Source organism: Siphateles boraxobius, unplaced genomic scaffold (assembly GCF_051911475.1).
Source record: "Siphateles boraxobius isolate OS27281-9 unplaced genomic scaffold, OSU_SipBor_1 20, whole genome shotgun sequence".
NCBI lineage: Eukaryota > Metazoa > Chordata > Actinopteri > Cypriniformes > Leuciscidae > Siphateles > Siphateles boraxobius.
Genome location: NW_027508811.1, coordinates 13,763,511 through 13,783,785, shown reverse-complemented (window position 1 = coordinate 13,783,785; position 20,275 = coordinate 13,763,511). Strand labels below are relative to the sequence as shown.

General features: G+C 39.6%; 1 protein-coding gene across 1 annotated transcript in view; it reads left to right on the top strand.

The window, feature by feature from the left end:
- The first annotated feature begins 466 nt into the window (after positions 1-466).
- slc24a3 (solute carrier family 24 member 3) overlaps positions 467-20,275 on the top strand; it is a 172,826-nt gene continuing 153,017 nt past the window's right edge. Inside the window, exon 1 of the mRNA XM_077236978.1 lies at positions 467-884. Coding sequence (XP_077093093.1) covers positions 710-884 — 175 coding nt within the window. The 5' untranslated portion in view covers positions 467-709. The remainder of the gene's footprint in view (positions 885-20,275) is intronic.

Sequence of the window (20,275 nt, the reverse complement as noted above, 5' to 3'; positions counted from 1 at the left end):
ATTAATATATTTAAATTAATTTTAAGTTATCTCACGGCCCCTGGATGATCACTGGGGCCCCCTAGTGGGTCGGGGCGCATCCCCACTGGTTGAGAACCGCTGTTTTAAACCCACCAATACAACAACTGACCCTCGTTCCATCTCTCTCTCTCTCTTACTCTCGCTCTGTCAATGCACGGACTAGGTAGGTATGTTCACCATTAAAACTAGTGATGCATTACTAGTAATGAACAACGCATTGCTGATGAAAAAAGAAAGAAAAAAAGAAAACAAATTAAATCGAGCCGACTCCCATCGTTCAATTAAATGAGCAAGGTCGGACTCTTTCGCGAACGACTCATCAAAACAGCTGCGTTCCAGTTTCTCTCTCTCTCTCTCTCTCTCTCTCTCTCTCTCTCTCTCTCTCTCTCTCTCTGACTGCGTTCACTTCCTTTTTTCACCCCTCCCTCTCGCGCTCTCTCCTCCTCTACATCCTCAATCTCTCTCAGCAGCAGCAGTTTGTGTCCTGAGAGAACTGGCACCTAACTGACGCATCCATGGGGCGCGAGCAGCATCTTTATTTCACCACATTACAATTTGAAGTCATATAGTGGAATATTCATGCCAACGCAATAAGCACACGTCAGTCGTTCGTCGTTTAATCTTCAGGCTTAAAACTCTCCATATCTGTCTGTATTTGTCATATTTGTAGCCGTGTCGAGCTGTGGTGATGGATGGGGATGCGTGTGTTCGCGTATGGACTCGACCGCTGCAAGTGATGCTCCAGCAGAAGAAGATCAAAGCGCGGAGGAAAAAGCGCAAGGAGTTGTTCGGGGGACAGATGTGCTTCATCGGGCTGCTGCTGCTGGCGGTGTCCGGCTTGTCTAGTTTGACCGAGAAATCCGGTGAGTTTCGGTTTAGTATTTGTCAGGAATGTATGTGTGTTTGTGAAAGCGGAGGGGGGTAATGGAAAGTTTTACGGGAGAATCATATTCGCACTCGGAACTGTTAGAGAACCGTACTTGCAACATTGCATCGACTTTTAAAGGGAAACATGCAGAATCACTCTTAACTGTTCCATAATGGATGTATTTCTGAAAAAGTTAAAAGTTTACAGAATTCGGCTAGACAACTGTTTCAGATAAGCATGCTCGCACTTTTTAAAGAGTCATAAGCTATTAACCATTTTAGCCGTACTTAAGACTTAAATATTTTAATGAACCGTAGGCTACTCATAACATTTTGGAGAATCGAAATGTAATGAATATAAACTGTTTTAGATAGCCAAACTTAACAGTTAGAGAACTGTCTATCATAGTAACCATTAGACAGCTGTGTACTCACACTTGTAACATTTACAGTGCAACGCACTCTTACAATGCGACTGTTAATGATCCATACCATACTTAAAATGTTAACCGTTTCGGAGGGAACCATACTACTAACACTATCTGTTTTACTCAAACTACTGTATTATTAACAGCAGTACTCCCACTCTTAACCGTTTAGAGAGGTGTACAGTACTTACAACCGTACTTATTACTGTTAACATTAAAGTAGTGAACACTACAATTAGCCCTAATCGTTTTAGAGAGGTGTGCATTTTTGAAGAGTCATATTCCTACCATTTTGGAGATCCGTGTTAGAACTATAAACTAGAGATATGTCAACCATTTTTTTGAACTCTACTCTACAATTAACAATTGTGGACAGACGTGGTTACTCTAATAATATTTTAGAGAGCCATTCTTAAGTTAACTATTTTAAAGAACCTTACTCACAATATAATCTATTCTGAAAAAAACTATTCTGAGAAGCGTACTAGCACTAAAATCCATTTGAGACAGCCATAATCAAACAATTAACTCTTGAGACATTATGAACAATTATTATTTATCATTTTAGAGAATTACAAGCTGTTTTAGAAGATAATCATGCTTACACTGTTAGCTGTTAAAGTTCACCGTGATTTAGATACATTTTTGTCATAAATACAATTGTGCTAGTGTTACGTATTTGTGATGTTGATGTACTGAGTAAAGTGTTTTGAACATCTGTGTTTAATAATAGGTTGATCTGTCTCAGGACAGTTTTCTCCCACAATGCTGAGAAAGTTTGGGTTCTGATCCATAATGGATTGTAGTAAGCCACTGGTTTACCCACTGATTCACAAACACTGCCTTGATGATCTCAGTCATCTCATCTCTCTATATTATAACATAATGTGCATTACTAATTTGGTAAAACTTGAGTCAGGACAATGTGGCAGTTAATCTCAGAGACATTAACAGTGTCTGTACCTTTTTTCTCAGGCTTGCTTGTTAAAAGCATTTCTACCACTCATGTTTACATTATAGCAACATTGTAGGACTTGCATGAAGTTGTCTCCTTAAAAGTTGGCAAATATTGACATAGGGGCTTTTCTTATCAGCTTGTCTAGATTAGTCCGCTCCCTGATCCATGATACTGTGCGATCTGAATCCGTCCACACACACTCCATCTGTCCATTCGTATCTGTGCAACTCAGCACAAAAATAATGACTCTTCATAATAATCTTACTATTAAATATATCGCTTTTTAAAACCATTCAGGATGTGTACATCTGTCATATACCCTAACGTACAAAACAAGAGATCTTTTCATATAATGCTATGCATGTTCACTTAAGGGCACCGCATTTAAAGATAATCTTGTTGTATAACATTGTCTTGAATGCTCTGTGTAGATTACATTAAAAGGGTTTTCTATTTTCAAAGATCGTTATTTTGAGTATTGCGTGTAATAGAATATTAATATGCTTTAATGTTCAAAAAATACATTATTTTTCACATACTGTACATTATTGTAGCTCCTCTATGCCCAGTCTTTCTAAAACACACAGAACACGTAGTGCACCTAGAGTATGTTTGTCATCTTTATACCACAAGTTATAAGCGGAGAATACTACGTTTGTGAACATAAATCCATCTCTGCAATTTTGATCGTAAGAAAGACAAACAATATGTGTTACTCTACACTGCACAAAACTGCATTTGAAAAGTCAATTGCAAATACTTTAACAAATAATAAAACATACTTGCAGGCTCTGATTCAGAAGCGCCAGATTGCCCTAGCTAAGTTGAAATTGCCCCATTTTTTTTAGAAATAGCCTTTGTGCACAGCTGGCCTTGTGCTCTCCCAGGTTCAGGAAACTGTCCTGCGTAAAATGCGCTGCACACACACAAACCTTTGGGTTGTACTGTTCTGGAACAGTGATGTAAATAAATCTTAACCCGCTGATTCTTAATTTCATACACTTTCGGAAGGCCAAATAAAGTGTTTTTTGCTGTCATATAGAAACACACAGTCTTGGGTGCGTTTTCGACATGGCGGAGACAACATTACTACGATAACTGAAGTCACGCCTTCTTTCTTTGCGTATGCATTTGGCGGGTATTTCCACATAGTGACATAGGCATGTGAGGGAGAATTTAATTGAGGCGTTTTAGCTAAGTCTGGATCTGCCTTAGCTTTTAGATAGATTAAATCTTTTTGTGGGAGACTGAGCTTTGCAACTTGGCAGATCGTATACATGGACAAACAGCTACTTAACACACTAAAGAAAAAGGAGAACATGAAATTGCATCATATGACCCCTTTAAGGCTGTTGGATGAAATGGATAGAGCAATTAATTTACATACAGTGCAGGGTTTTTATATACATAGGGAGCTGCTATTTTGCAAATGCCACGAGAGAAAGCAAATGAAGAGAAGTGGAGAAAGTGAAGAGGTGGATTTTGAGGGAAGAATAGGGAATGATAAAGGCAGGGAGAACTGTGCTGAGTGGACTGCCAGCCAGAACAGACACTGATACAAAGTGACTTCCCTGTCAGTTGTTGACTGGCTCTGACAGACATGCTGCCTGCATTTGGGCCAGCTAGCCAGGCCTCTGAGTTTCTTTATTATTATTATTTTTTTTGAGGCACTGATTTTATTGATTGATTGATCCATTTATTTATTTACATAGTTTCTTTTGTCCCCCATTTTCTTTCTTTCTCTCTCACTCTCATTTCTCAATACCCTTATCTCTCTCTTGTACTATTTGGACAGGATTAGTTTTTCAAAAGCCTTGAGTCAAATTATTACCAGAGGACATCTGTGATGTCATGTACTGATTCGGACGGATTTGGAAATCTATCGTTTTTTTTCTTCCCGTCATTTTACCAGGAACATGTCGACAAAAACGTCTACATTTATAATGGTGCTCCAGGCAGGGCCATAAGAAATCTAAATCTTAAAATACAATATTCAGTGCAAGTCATGTTAATAATTATGTTTAATATTAAATGCAAATAAATGAAAAGAGGATATATATATATATATATATATATATATATATATATATATATATATATATATATATATATACTGTATATTCAGATAAAATATGTCCTCTGAGTTAGCAAAAACAGTACGCACCACATTTTTAGCCAAGGTTGTGTGAGAAAAACAATGTTTTCCTGAACAAATAGGGCTTTTGACGTCAGTTAATGTTCCCTGTGTGCCCAGATGCTCCCAGGTACCTCATGTTCATGCTTGGCATGCTTTCATCTGGAAGAAAAAGTGAAAGAAAGAAAAATGAACAATGTGTTAGATCTTCCTATTGTCTAGGATTATTTTGGACAATACTGGAGAGGTTTGGCATGTTTTGGTTCAAATTTCACAACACTTTCTCTAACAGGTTTAAGAAATGCACAGCACTAGATAAACTTGATGTCTTTAGGATTAATAGTTTTCAGTTGAAGTCTCAGTCTCTGGCTGTTGTGTAATGTATGTTAGCCCTTAATTTATGCTGCTTTATATGGATATAGTTATTAAACCTATAGAAATGTCTTACATTTTTTTAAAGTAAAGCAACACAAGCAAATTGTTTATGTCAATATTTTAAGATAATTATTGTGACAATTTCTGGTTGTCAAATGTTATATGCATAGATATAAAATGTATTAGCCTCAATATTTCATATTATTCCTTCTTTCACTTGGTGTGTCCTTGACATTGGTTCAAATGACTGAATCTTCAATTCACTGTATCACGTGAACTGTGGATAATAGAACACCTGAACGGCTCTGGTTCTCAGCAAAATGGCTGAATTACGTTCAAATGAATAAAAGTCATGAATGAAAGTCATTTGATTGAACTTTTTAGTTCCCCCTTCAAGCTAATGTTGCATTGTCACTAAATCTTGCAATCATTGATCATGTTCATTGCTTTCAAACTTCAACATTTGTTTTTCTGTGATGTATTGAACGTTGTTGGTGGAAATTCTGAGTGAGCTGTTTGACGTAAGAAATTGCAAGAAATTGTTTATCTGGTTTTATAGGTGACCTGGCTGCTTAATTGATTTTTGCATAGCTTTCCAAGTAGGATTACTTCTTGTTGTTCTTAACTCTTTCTATCTCTCTCTCTCTCTCTCTCTCTCTCTCTCTCTCTCTCTCTCTCTCTCTCTCTCTCTCTCTCTCTCTCTCTCTCTCTCTCTCTCTCTCTCTCTCTCTCTCTCTCTCATTCTCTTCTGACCTGCTCATTTATCATCCACACTGGTCCACACCTTTAGTCTCTCTTGGAGCAGAGCAGTTCATTATTTTAGCTAGTTTTACACCACGCTTGGCCACAAGCCTGACAGCAATCTAGTCCCAGATGGATGACATGAGCTGGATCAGTGCTGTAATTGTAATTCTATACCACACAGACAAATAGAGGGTTTGGAAAATGTGCGAAATGTCAGAGGTCTAACAGTGTTCAAGTTACAGATTTGTGGCCATTGAAGCCCATACACAGGATATTAGGTGGCACTGTAACAAAGGTGTAAATTAAGTGTTCCATATAATATTATGATAGGTTATATAAACCTATATATATAAATATATATAATATAATATATATATATAATATTTATATATATATTATAGGAATATATATATAATATTCCTTTAAGGACTAGTGCAACGATTTAACCATTATTTGTTGAGCCTTCTTTATATAAGAACTTTTTTTTTTTACAAATCTGTATAACACTGCACATTATAATGTTAAATTCACTTAATCACTATTTTGATTTGCCACTGAAAAAAAAAAAGTAATTATTTTTATTCTTTATTTATTTTTCACAAAATGTGTAGATTTTTAGTATCATTATTTATTAGTTTTCAACCATGAAAATGAAGAACATAATTTGACCAGAAATGATTTTTTTAATCAGAGCATCGCTGAAGACTCCTGAAGGTTGCCAAATGCCAAATGAATTAGAAACAACAGCACAGTATTGTCATTTATCAGGAGAGATATATAGTGTTATGCTCATTTTAACATCCACTGACATGAACTGAATATTTTCTGTCAGCTGTAAAATATACAGATGCTGCAGGTTAGCTTTCACTTGAGCTGATGAATGGAGCCAGTGATGTTGTTGTCTGGTGCACCATCACCTACAAAATCCACCATGCTTAGACACCAAACCAGTCTCACTTTATATGCCTTTGACATCTCACAGCTCACTAATCATTCACAATTTTGTTTGAAACATGGCTTTACATGTTAAAGCAGAGTCCCAGCACTAAATATACGAAGCACAGGCTGTCGTTTCCGCAGAATTTCTGAGATGTGTTCACAATGAATAAAAGCCATCCAGTCATTTGATCAAGTGTGAAGAGCAAATAATGGCTCATCTTTCAGTACATCACAGTTGGCAATTAAGCTCCCCGTTCAAACACTGATTGCAAAAATCATCTCAACACAGTGTAAATGTACAGCAGGAGAATCTTTCAAGCTTAAAGAAGAGGCACTGGCACGTATTTTAAAGGCTAAAATAAAGCTCACTCACGTGATAAATAAATGCACATGTTAGTTCCTGTTATTTCTCAGTAGTCTGTTTAGATCATGATAAGATTCTTGTCCATTAATAAGGTGAAAATCAACACTATCACGTAGATGTTTTGTAGAGGAGCAACAAAGTAAACAATATGCACACTTTATTACACAGTGACCTCACGTATTTGGACAAGCAAGCCACAGCTACAAATGTGTGAATGCCATTTCAATATATAACAAAATGTCAAAACAAAAGTGGCATTTATTTGAAGAGAAAGATAGCACAAGCACACTTTACAAGTGCAATACTTCTCAAAAAGGAAAACTCTAGCATCATTTGTTTGCAGATGCCACCTGGGGCCGGTTTGTATAAACGTAGCCATTATGTTAAGACAGTGTCTTAAGTTCTAGTGTGACCTACTAGCAGTTAGTCTGGGGATGTCAGTTTTACTTTTCGGTATTAAATTAGGCTAATCTATGTTTTTATGTTACTGATTTAAAAAAGCTATGAACAGTCTTAAAGAAACTTTTATGCAACCCGCCCCTGGGTTTGATATTTTGAGTCTAAAGTAATGACCATCATTTTTTTAAGTGTTCCCTTCATATCCAAAAGTCTCTATTTATGGCAAATGTATATTACAGACCATCATGATGAAGTGACATTGTTGTTGACTGTGCTGAGCTGTTTGCAAAAGTTGACATAAACCTTTTGCAAGATGTAGGCTAACAAATGTGGCTTTCTGTCTCTGATGTGCTCCAGCATAAGACTTGAATTGAGCTGGTCTATTTAATTACTATAAAATCAAAATAAATAGAAATAAAGGTGGATTTGAATTGGTGGAGGCATGATGGAAGAATTGTCACAAGATGTTTAAAAATCCTGTCCAGTGGTTGCTTGTATAGTGGTGGTAGCACTGTATTTCAACTTGCCGTCAAAGACAATTCCATGATAAATAAATTTAATCCACGAGTCTAAGAATAGGTGTGTTTGACTTGAAGTGGCGCTGCACAGACTGATCGATGCATGAAATCAAAGTACCGTGAGAGCGATCTGAAAGCATACAGAGCCGTCTGCTCTCTAATCGCACTCGCGGTACTTTGATGTCATACACCGATCGGTCTCTGCAGCGCTTCTTCAATTCGATTTCACTTCTGTGAAAGCATATTCAACAAGAAAAAATGTATGGCAGGACTAGGTTTTATTTGTTGTAAATTGATTGGATTATGAAAAGTGGGCATTACATTCTAGAATGGAGCCTAAAACAAATAATAAAACAAAAGTGACCCTGGACCACAATGGGTAAATTTTTTTTAAATTGAGATTTATACATCCTCTACGTCATCAATAAATAAGCTTTCCATTGATATATGGTTTGGTAGGATAGGACAATATTTGGCCAAGATACAACTATTTGAAAATTTGGAATCTGAGGGTGCAAAAAAATCGAAACATTGAGAAAAACGCCTTTAAAGTTGTCCATTTATGTTTGTGATTGTGCTGCACTCACTCACAAAAATAAATGTTTTATGTATGTATGGTTGGAAATGTACAAAATATCTCCATGGAACATGATCTTTATTTAATATCCTAATGATTTTTGGCATAAAAGAAAAATCGATAATTTTGACCCATTGTTGGCTATTGCCAAAATATACCCATGGAACTTGTGACTGGTTTTGTGATCCAGGGTCACAAATGCTAAAACAATGGTTAAATAGCTAGTTGTGTATTGGTGTATTATCCAATGACCTTTGCAGCCTAGAGGACATCAGCGGAAAAGAAAAGTAAGTAATATTATTTAATTTTAATAGTAGGTTATGTAGATCATGATTTTATTTTTAATAAACTCAAAGATTTCTTCCTAAACATGATTTAAAATGAAATCAATGTGAAATCCCATTTGCATCCATTTTACTTCTGTAATGTGATGTATCATTCACAATAAGACTAGGAACATGTATTCAGAAAGTAATAATCGATTTTGGATTTGGACAGGTGATCGATCGATTTTCTTAATAACTCTATAGAGAGAAAATTCTCAGTAGTTTCTCAGTAATTAACAAAAAGTATTAAATCCCCCAATAGAATGTCGCTAATTAATACAGTGGTTTTATTTTAGGCTAGCAGTCTATTCTGGAATACTCAAGACAATTTAGTAAGGGCGGAGGCATCTGCCACCCAGGAGCGCATGACGAGGTGAAAAGGGGATGGAGAGAGAGAAACAGCAAGGGGTTTTCTATCTGCCAGCTCCTCCTGGATCCCTCCACATGCCTCTCCTGCAGCTGCCCTCACGTGTAGCGCAGGTCATTAATTCAGAGAGGAGTGGGCGCCCTACATACCTTTTCTCTCTCTCTCAATATATATAGCATGCTCTAAATGTGCTCATTAGAGGTGTGATTTATGATGCCCCTACACTCCACATTCTTTACATTTGTGCTGCAGTAAGAGTGGATGAGGCCCTGCATTGCATCTGTTTATGATGTTTGCTAAAGCAAAAAAACTGCTCCAACCGAGTAAATCAAATGCAATGCACAGTGCGGCAGGACACAGCAAGACCACTGAACATCTCCTAGAGAGGCTCTGGCCAGCCAGTGAGTGAGCAGATCGATTACTCACAGATGTTTGGAATATTTCAGACGTACGGAGATGAAAACCAGCCTCGTATTGTAATGTAGCTAGGACAAGCATGTTATAAGGCACTGATCTACCGGAATTGTTTCGCGCTGAAAATATCCAGTTCGCAGACACTAGTATGCTGTTTTTCAGAGTGAGAGATATCAAGCATAAGGGTGGTAACCTTGAGTCTAATCGACTCCTATTTGGTGCTGCGAGTTAAGATGAGGTTCCATCTGTTTGAAACAAAGTTAAAGGGCACCTATTATGCAAAATGCACGTTTACATGCTGTTTGAACATAAATGTGTTGGCAGTGTGTGAGCAAAACCACCCTAGAATGATAAAAATGCACCCAGTGTTTTTTTTACAATCTCAATAATTCATATGCACTCTCTCAGAATGAGCTGTTCTAAGATTCAGCTTTTTGTGACGTAGAACATGGGAAGGGGGTTTGATTGACAGTGTGGTTGGTGGTTGGTACCTCCATCGGTGATCTGATCCTCCATTGTTGTTTCAACGACAGCCGGACCGCTGTTCTGTAGATTTGTGCTGCCTTCTAGAAAATGCCTCCTAAGAAAAATAAGTGTTTTGTTGTGGGCTGTAATACTTCGCATAGTTGTTTGCACTTGCTTCCGACATCAGAGCCACTGAAAACGCAGTGGGTGGATTTTATTTATGAAGGAAATGCGCCTCTTACACTCCCGAAGTACGTTTATGTTTGCTCAAATCATTTTGAGAGTGACTGTTTTTTGAACGGCGGTCAATTCAAAGCAGGTCTTGCTACAAAATTAATCCTCAAGGGTGGATCGTTGCCTAATGTTCGCGATCCAACGACAATTCCTGAAGAAGTAAGTGTATTTTATGATTTCTGAGGTAACGTTAATAGTCATCGACAACAAATGTTGTTGTCGTCGTCGTCGTATGATTTATGTAATTTAAACCTTTTAAATAACCACACGTTTTCATATGTTTTTTAAGATATTGTTATTGTTATTATCGGTATTTGTGTTTGTGTTTTCAAACATTTGCGTCAACGTTATCACAGTTTGTGTGTGTCTGTGTGTGTGTTGCACAGCGATGACAACGCAATGAGTTCATAAATGTATCAAATAACCATTCCGAGACATCTCAATCGTGTTTCTTCAGCAGGAGTCTCTTCGTCATCTGGGTCGGACTCTGTTGCAAACATACGGCCGAATGCCATACACAATTGCGGGTCTATCACTCTCGGCCATTATGGTTCTACCGACTGTTAATTGCCATAGTAATGCAAGTTACGCCCACATCCAGCGGCAGGGTGGGAATTAGCAGCTCATTTGCATTTAAGGTCGTCTGCCTCAAAACAGCTTGTTTCAAAACAGGCCCCAAAAATGACACATTCAAATGGTTATAATAAATTAACTGGGGGGTATTTTTTGCTGAAACTTCACAAATACATTCTGGGGACACCCAAGACCAATATTACATCTTGTAAAAAGGGCCATAATAGGTGCCCTTTAAGTTGCAGAGACAGACTGAGTTGTTCCCATTTTTGGGCTTTTTTCTGAATTTATTTTGTGCTATGCATTAGAGAACCAATTTCTTACTTGTAGTTTTAAGCCATTTTTTCATTTTTCATAAATGTGTGTGTGTATATATATATATGTATATGTATATATATGTGTATGTATGTATGTATGTATGTATATATATATATATATATATATATATATATATATATATATATATATATATATAATATATTTATATTATACTCCTGTTCTAATATATTAAATACTATATAAATAATAGGGCTGGGAAAAGATTAATTGCAATTAATCGCATCCAAAATAAAAGTTTGTGTTTACATAATATATGTGTGTGCTGTTACGTGTGGGTTTTGTTGTGTCTTGTATATCACGTGATTCCTTGTTTGTCATGTGACCCTGCCATGTGTCTTGTCTTTTGTTGTTGTTGCTCAGTGTCGACAGGTGTTCCTCGTCCATGTTTATTAGTCTCCCCAGGTGTTTCTTATTAACCACGCCCCCTTGTTATCTTGTTTAGCTTGTTTGTCTGTGTATTTAAACCCCTGTGTTTCAGTTGTTGGCTGTCGGTTGTTGTTTAATGTTACTACTGTCCTGTTTTGAGTTCCCTGGATTACCTGTGTGTTTTTGTTTATTAAATGTGCTTGCGATTGGATTCGCTCTCCGTCTCGTTCCTGACTGGCTGTAACAGAACAACCGACCCAAAAATGAATCCAGCAGCACGGATCTCGCCTGATCTTCCAGCATGAGCTTGGAGTTCGCTGGAAAGACCGCGGCCTTAGCCCTGAGGAGCCCTGATTTGTTTCAGTTCACCTGGGGGTTTGCCTCACTTGCTGCCTCCTGCTCTCTAGAGGATTACTGGCTGGCGGCTAAGGAGGTCAATCCTAGGGAGCTCCCCGATCTCTCCGGTCTGGGCTGGAGAGAGGCGCTCTCCAAATGTTTGGAGAGCTTCATCCCGTGTCACGCCCGGCCTTCACTGCTGGTTCTGGTTCCGGTGTTCTGGGTCCCTAGTCCAGTGGTCCGGAGACGGAGGAGGAGGAGAGGAATGGCCTCCTCAACGACGTGTCCGGTGGCTCCTAAGCAAGAGACCGTCCGGCCAGAGACCGTCCGGCCAGAGACCGTCCGGCCAGAGACCGTCCGGCCAGAGACCGTCCGGCCAGAGACCGTCCGGCCAGAGCTTCACGTCAGCCACGTCCGGCCAGAGCTTCACGTCAGCCACGTCCGGCCAGAGCTTCACGTCAGCCACGTCCGGCCAGAGCTTCACGTCAGCCACGTCCGGCCAGAGCTTCACGTCAGCCACGTCCGGCCAGAGCTTCACGTCAGCCACGTCCGGCCAGAGCTTCACGTCAGCCACGTCCGGCCAGAGCTTCACGTCAGCCACGTCCGGCCAGAGCTTCACGTCAGCCACGTCCGGCCAGAGCTTCACGTCAGCCACGTCCGGCCAGAGCTTCACGTCAGCCACGTCCGGCCAGAGCTTCACGTCAGCCACGTCCGGCCAGAGCTTCACGTCAGCCACGTCCGGCCAGAGCTTCACGTCAGCCACGTCCGGCCAGAGCTTCACGTCAGCCACGTCCGGCCAGAGCTTCACGTCAGCCACGTCCGGCCAGAGCTTCACGTCAGCCACGTCCGGCCAGAGCTTCACGTCAGCCACGTCCGCCGATCCAGAGACTGTCCAAGTCACGCCCCCTTGTTATCTTGTTTAGCTTGTTTGTCTGTATATTTAAACCCCTATGTTTCAGTTGTTGGTTGTTTAATGTTACTTCTGTCCTGTTTTGAGTTCCTCTGGATCGGCGGACGTGGCTTCACGTCCGCCGATCCAGAAACTGTTCAAGTCACGCCCCCTTGTTATCTTGTTTAGCTTGTTTGTCTGTATATTTAAACCCCGATGTTTCAGTTGTTGGCTGTTGTTGGTTGTTTAATGTTACTTCTGTCCTGTTTTGAGTTCCCTGGATTACCTGTGTGTTTTTGTTTATTAAATGTGCTTACGATTGGATTCGCTCTCCGTCTCGTTCCTGACTGGCTGTAACATGTGCACTGTGTATAATTATTTTGTATATATAAAAATACACACACATGCATGTATATATTTAAGAAATATTTTTATGTATATACTGTTTATATTTATTTATATTATATATAAATATTTTATGTATAAATAAAACAATTTTCTTATGTATATATGCATGTGTGTGTATTTGTATATACAAAATGATTATACACAGTGCACACACATATATTATGTTAACACAAACTTTTATTTTGAATGCGATTAATCTTTTCCCAGCCCTAATAAATAATATAATATATAATGCTTTTAAAGGTAATTTATCTAGTTTTAAGGATGTTTTTTTCTTCCTCTTGAAAACAAGATAAAACTGATTAAGTAAATGAGTATTTGATTGACCCTTACAAAAAATAAGTATAGTTATAGTACATTAATATCAGTGTATACTTGTAAGGGTACTATTTAAATACTTCAACTTGGGACTAAATTGGCCCACTTTTTAGTGTGTAAAAGTATACTTTAAGTGTAACTAGTAAACTTGTTTACAACAAAGTTTTTGTTTGTATACCAAATACCAAAACAGTATTTATTGTGTGCATTTCGTAATAAAATTGATAGAATCTGAATGCTGAGAATTTGTTTCTTATCAAAAGTAACCTGCTCTGTCTTGCCGGTGTCAGTGTCCTCTTTGCTTTGCAATTTTTCTCTGCGTGAGAAAAATTAGTACATTAGTACATTAATATCAGTGTATACTTGTAAGGGTATTATTTAAATACTTCAACTTGGGACTAAATTGGCCCACTTTTTAGTGTGTAAAAGTATACTTTAAGTGTAACTAGTAAACTTGTTTACAACAAAGTTTTTGTTTGTATACCAAATACCAAAACAGTATTTATTGTGTGCATTTCGTAATAAAATTGATAGAATCTGAATGCTGAGAATTTGTTTCTTATCAAAAGTAACCTGCTCTGTCTTGCCGGTGTCAGTGTCCTCTTTGCTTTGCAATTTTTCTCTGCGTGAGAAAATGGATGTGTGGCGTGAGAGCGTGTGAAAAGTGTCAATTGTGTGAGTCTCACGCGGAATGCGCGAGAGTTGGCAGCCCTGACTAAAACTATACTACAAGTGAACTTGTATACTGATAGTTTATTAATTGAATACTTGTAGAACATTTTTTAGTTTATGAAAGCCTACTTTGAAGTATACTTTCAGTTAACTACTAGTTTAGTTTTATACAGCAAGTACCTATACTTGTAAGTTTTCTTTACGTGAACGTAATATCATACTTATAGTTTACTATTTATTATTATTATTTATTATTTTTGCACTTTGAGTAGCCTATACGTTTCTATTTAGGTATTAATTTGTATACTTTAACTGCGCTTTAAGTAGATTTGATGTAAATATATGTACACTACCAGTGGACTACATAAAAATTCACAATCAGAATTAGGAACATATCTGTTTTCTTTTTAAATCAATAATTTAAAACAATTTAAGTTTATAAGACAGTATGTCAAACTATGTATACGTTTTTATTTTTAGTTTAAAAGAAGTATACTAATAGCACACTTGAATAAACCTCATTTTCATATCTTAAAATATTTGTAATTATGAAGTTGTATTTGTAGTGTCTTGTCATTGGTGTCAACAAAGGGTTGCTGTGTGATGATACAGCACATTTCTAATAGCTAAACTGCTCAGCTGTCAGAAATTAGCATGGAAGCCCAGCACACGCTGTGAGTGCCAGCACATCCAGATAGCCTTTCACCTGCGCTAAAAGGGGAAGAAGAACTGATTAGCTTTTTAATTGTCTGATTTAGATCAAACGTGAGCTGACTATCTTGCAGTGCAGTGCAAATTACAGCTAAGGATATGAGAAGGTAGCGCATTACTTTTCACACAGGATTACCTTTCATTCAAATAAGCATTTTTGCTCTGTAAAAAAGACAAATATGCTTAAGATATTAAAATCCACTATTATATGAAAGAATAATGAGTTCTAAGCCTTTAATCTTTTGACTGCTTTGAATTTATATAAGCTCTTGTTTGATATTCTGTCTGATTACATAAAGTTGCAGTTGAATCATATTTCAAGGTGGAATGGTTTGTAATGAGAAGGGTTCCCTTTCAAGGGAACTCGAGCTGCGTCAAGACGCTGTGGGAACGCCCCTGCGTGATTGCGTCATGAAGCACGTGTATAATCAGTCCAATGGAGAGACGAGATGTCGTAGGCGGGTGACGTCATCGACCGGAAAACTATAAAGCACACCTGAAAACAGACCGTGCTAGCTTCTGTGCCTTCAGCAAGCGATCTGTGTGAATCTGTCTCTGTCTATTTATTGTTGTTCATAAAATGTATTCATAAAATATATATTTAGACAGGAGTATGTCTAGCAAGCAGCTTTGGATTGTGTGTTTGTCCCTGCCCTCACCTACCAGTAGGGACACACACAATGCAATCGTGTTGTTTGTTTGGGAGTAGAGCATGCACGGTCAGCTCTAGTAAAAGGGTGGCCAGAACAAGGCTGACCGTGTTCATTCATAAATTCCCGACGTGTAACATATGCACTATCGAGAGTTTTACCTGTGCTCCTGTTGGCTTTCTTCTCGAGGGAAAAAAGTCAATAAAGATTCTTTGGCTCAGATCTCGCGTTTGCTGAAGTGGCACGTAGATGACGGGTCTGCAATAACGATTCTGTGACTCGATCTCGGATCTAGCTTGTGCCGAGGCAGCGCATAGATTACGGGACTGCGTAAGAGTCTAGTGGCTCAGATCTCGCATTTGCCAAGGCAGCACGTATATTACGGGTTTGCAATAAGAATCTAGTGGCTCAGATCTCGCGTTTGCAGAGGCAGCACGTTGATTTTGGGTTTGCATCTCTACTATAAGAATCTATTGGCTCAGATTGCGTGCTTGCCGAGGCAGCGCTTAGATTATGGGTCTGCATATCTGTATAATATGCGCAGATTTCCCTTTCTCTCGTTCTCTTATGATTTTGTGCAAACTAATTGTGTATTATTTATTGTTTGATATTATACTATGAAGTCTAAATTAATAACACTATATTCAGCCTTTCACCTAGACCAGGGGTGTCAAACTCAATTCCTGGAGGGCAGAGCACTGCAGAGTTTAGTTCCAACCAGCTCCAACACACATACCTGTAGTTTTTAAATAAGCCTGAAGGACTTGATTAGCTGGATCAGGTGTGTTTAATTAGAGTTGAAGCTAAACTCTACAGGGCAGTGGCCCTCCAGGAACTGAGTTTGATACCCCTGACCTAGACCGTTTCTACTTGTCTGGTTGATATATGGCTGCATTTAGGAGATTGAGGCACATTGAGGAGTTAAATGTCTGTATTAATATACTATTCAACTTTTTCAATACCAGAGGCCAGTCTCGAGAGACTGGTCCCCTTAGTAGATTTTCTGGCAGCGTGTAAGCTACTGCCAAACAGTGTTGGGAGTAACGCGTTACAAAAGTAATGCATTACAGTAACATATTACATTTTGCTGTAACGCAGTAGTGTAAGGCATTACTAATCAATTTTCAGTAATATTTTACTCGGTACATGTTCGGTAAGGCTTGGGTTACAACAGACTTTTAGTTTTAATTGTAAAAAAACAAACAAAAAAAAAAAAACCAGCAAGACCGCCAGACATTAACGAATGAAAGATGCAAGTAGGCTAAATTGCCTGTTCGTGGTCAGTCAATAGCCGCGTGTGGTGTCCAAGTCTGTAATTAAAGACTAAATGGCAGCGTCTGATATATTTGTATAGCGATTTATTTTTTACAGCAGTGTCGTGAGGTATGATTTCGGCCTCTGTGCTCACGCTGGCCAGAGGAAAAGCGGCTAATGGTGAAGATGGCATGAAGAAGACTACATTCGCGAGATGGACGTATGCGCATTAGGCTATTCGTTCTGTGTTTTCTTTCTAAACAGTTAGGCTATGTTTATGTGGTATTTTTCATGTTTTCATCACGCAATCATGTTTTTGATGCCGTGGTGACGCGTTCATGTAAGGGCGGCGGCGCTGCCGATAAAGCACCTAAAAGCTGTCACAAAGAACCGGCAAAAGCAATGATTATGAATATGTCAAATATAGCAAGGAGACATGTTGATTGTTTATTAATTAAGTCAAGATGAAGTTGACGATGCTGACTCGCGATCTTCGCAGTAGGCTAGTGAATGCACCAGAGAGAAATGCACATTTCATTTCATAAGCAGAGAGCAGTCTGTTTTCTTTCGTTTTGAATTATTCTGTTTACAAGTAGACATTTCAATATAGATATATTTTTCAGGTCCGTACAATTAATACAAAACGAAATTCACTTTAAAGAAAGGCTTCGTGTCTTCTGTGTAAGGTGTCTGTGAAAGTTTTAAAGCAGTCTTTTAGTGCCGCTTCAGAGCGGTCGCGTCCGTAACGGAGAACTGTCACGTATGTAACATTGTTTTTTCCTCATAAATGCGAACACGAAAAATAAAATAAAATGAATATTTTATGTTCTGTGGAGAGCCAACCCTTCTTCATTAGATTTGCGCAGTGTAATTCACAGAATTACAACAACAAAAAATCGTTGCCTCCTAAAAGTTAAAGATTTTTTTTTGTCACACATGACTGTCGATTTCCCTAATATTAAATATAAAACGCATGTGTAGACTGATATTTTTCTAATGTCTGGACTCCTTTCTGGTAGGAGCCTAAGGATAAACAGACGTTTCAATATTTTGGTATTAATGCATTTTCTGAGAATTTATAATTATATAAGTTTTGACTGCAAGTCTGCAAATGTAATGTCCATAACGCTGGAATTCACAAATTTTAAATAATTTATCCTCAACTAGTTTTGTGGTGTAGGTCTACATATTTTATAATGTTAAGTTAACTTTAAATAATACTAATAGTAATTTAAAGATGTGGTAGCATTGGATCTGGACGGTATGGATAACGCTGGGAGCTGGAAGGGGTGTGTCGCCATTCTGCAGGTTCGTGGATCTGAGTGTCGCGATTTCGGTTTCATATCGCATATCGTTACAGCCCTAGTCATTTTAGAATGTTAAGTTCTACTTCTGTATAGTTATTTTGGTGAAAGTAACTCAAAAGTAATACAGGAGTAATGTAACGCATTACAATTCTGAGACAGTAATATTGTAAGGTAATGAATTACTTTTAAATAACAGTAACAAGTAAACTATAATGTATTACAGTTTGGAAGTAACTTGCACAACACTGCTGCCAAATATATCTCATTGGGACCTGCTCACTATAGAAAGGGTTACAGAATTCAGTTTGGTTCTTCCCCCCCGATTTTTAGAAGTCCTCCCTACGTGGTGGTCCCTGAGCAGGTTCTGGTTATGTTGCAAGAAGTACAGACTATAGAAGGCTATAGAAAGGGTTCCTCCTCCCAGTTGGGAGTCAGGGGTTTACAGCCGTTACTTCATTGTTCCAAAGAAGGATGGAGGCTTACATTCAATTCAGTCCGAGGACTGGTTCGTCACGATAGATTTGAAGGACGCATCCTTCAATATAGCCATCCATCCCTAGTCCCTGAGGTTCGCTTTCAGGGGCAAAGTGTACCAATATCGGGTTCTTCCCTTCAGCCTAGGTAAAACTAGGCCAGTCACTGACTGTTCACTGACTGGTCTCATAGCAGCTGCGTCCAATGTAATAACTTTTGGCCTCCTGTACTAACCGTAATAATTGAGACCCCTGCAGTGATGGTGCAGAACCAAGGGGTTTTCTCCGAGGTGAAATATTTTTCAAATGATAAGGGTCACACAGCGATGCCTATGTGCCATAAGTCATGTTGAAGAAACCTTGGTTCCTCACCCAAGGCCCAGTGTTGGAGGCTTCTTTTCGTCGCGTAATGCTAACGACAGATGCTTCCTTCAGAGGTTGGGGAGCGATTATGAGTGGTCGCTCTGCACAAGGTCTTTGGCAGGACCATCTACTTTCTTAGCACATAAATCGGCTAGAAATGATGGTGGTACTTCGAGCTCTCAAACACTTCCTACCAGACCTGAGGGGCCATCATGTGCTTGCCCGCACGGACACATCGGTGGTCTCTTACATCAATCATCAGGGGGGTCTGAGGTTACGTCACTTACGCAAACTGGCACCAGATCCTCCTGTAGGCCCATGGGAATTTGCTCTCTATAAAGGTGTGGCGAGGGACGGCCGAGGGACGTGAGAGAACGGCGCGAGGCCGGTGGTGCGATTGCTAATGAGCAACACCTGTATAGCACACCGGTCTCGCATCTCTCACGGAGGAGCGGAAGCATAAAGGGGGAACGACGACATTAATGATCGTGAGAGATGCGAGACCGGTGTGCTATACAGGTGTTGCTCATTAGCAATCGCACCACCGGCCTCGCGCCGTTCTCTCACGTCCCTCGGCGTCCCTCGCCACAAAAGGCAATTTACGTCCCGTGATTTTAAATCCATGAGCAGATAACCTGTCGAGGCAGGGGCCGAGAGACGACACACTGTCAACTGTGGTTTTCACTCAGTCAGCCAACTCCTTTGGGGCTGGACGCTTTGATGCAGGCCGAGGTCACGTCTGTACGCATTTCCCCCGATCTCTCTGCTCCAGGGAGTTCTCGAGAGAGTTCGCCGCGACGGGGCCCGTCTTCTGTTAATAGCCCCGTTTTGGCAGGCCCGAGTATGGTTCTTGGACCCATAGAGTCTCTCCTCGATGGCTCTCCTCTGGAGATTCAGCTCGGGGTGGACTTTTTCTCTCAGTCGAACGGGTTGATCCTACACCCCCTGCCCAGAATTGTGGAAACTTTGGGCTTGGCCTCTGAGGGGGCCCAGCTCATAAGTTCAGGTCTCTCAACTGAGGTTGTTGAGACCATCCTCCAATCCAGAGCTCCCTCTAAGAGGAAACTCCACACCTTGAAGTGGATATTGTTCACTTCCTGGTGCAGAGCGCACCAGCTGGACCCAATTATCTGCCCTGTGGTTGCAGTGCTGGAGTTCCTCCTGGAACATTTCTCCGCAGGTCTATCCCCCTCTACACTAAAGGTGTACATGGTGGCCTTAGCTGCTTACCACGTCCCTTTAAGTGGTGTATCCTTGGGGAGACACCCTCTAGTTATGTTTCCTTCGTGGCGCTGTGAGGCGTCGGACCAAGATACTAGGAGTATGGCTGCTTCTAAAACATTATTGTCTGGAGTTTCCCTCCAATATGTTTGTGATGTGGCAGGATGTTGCCTCGCCGCACACATTAGTGAGGTTTTTGACCTTGACCTCGGCTCCACTCCGGGGCGCAGGTGCTTTCTTTTTGGTGTGCGCAGAGATTTCACAC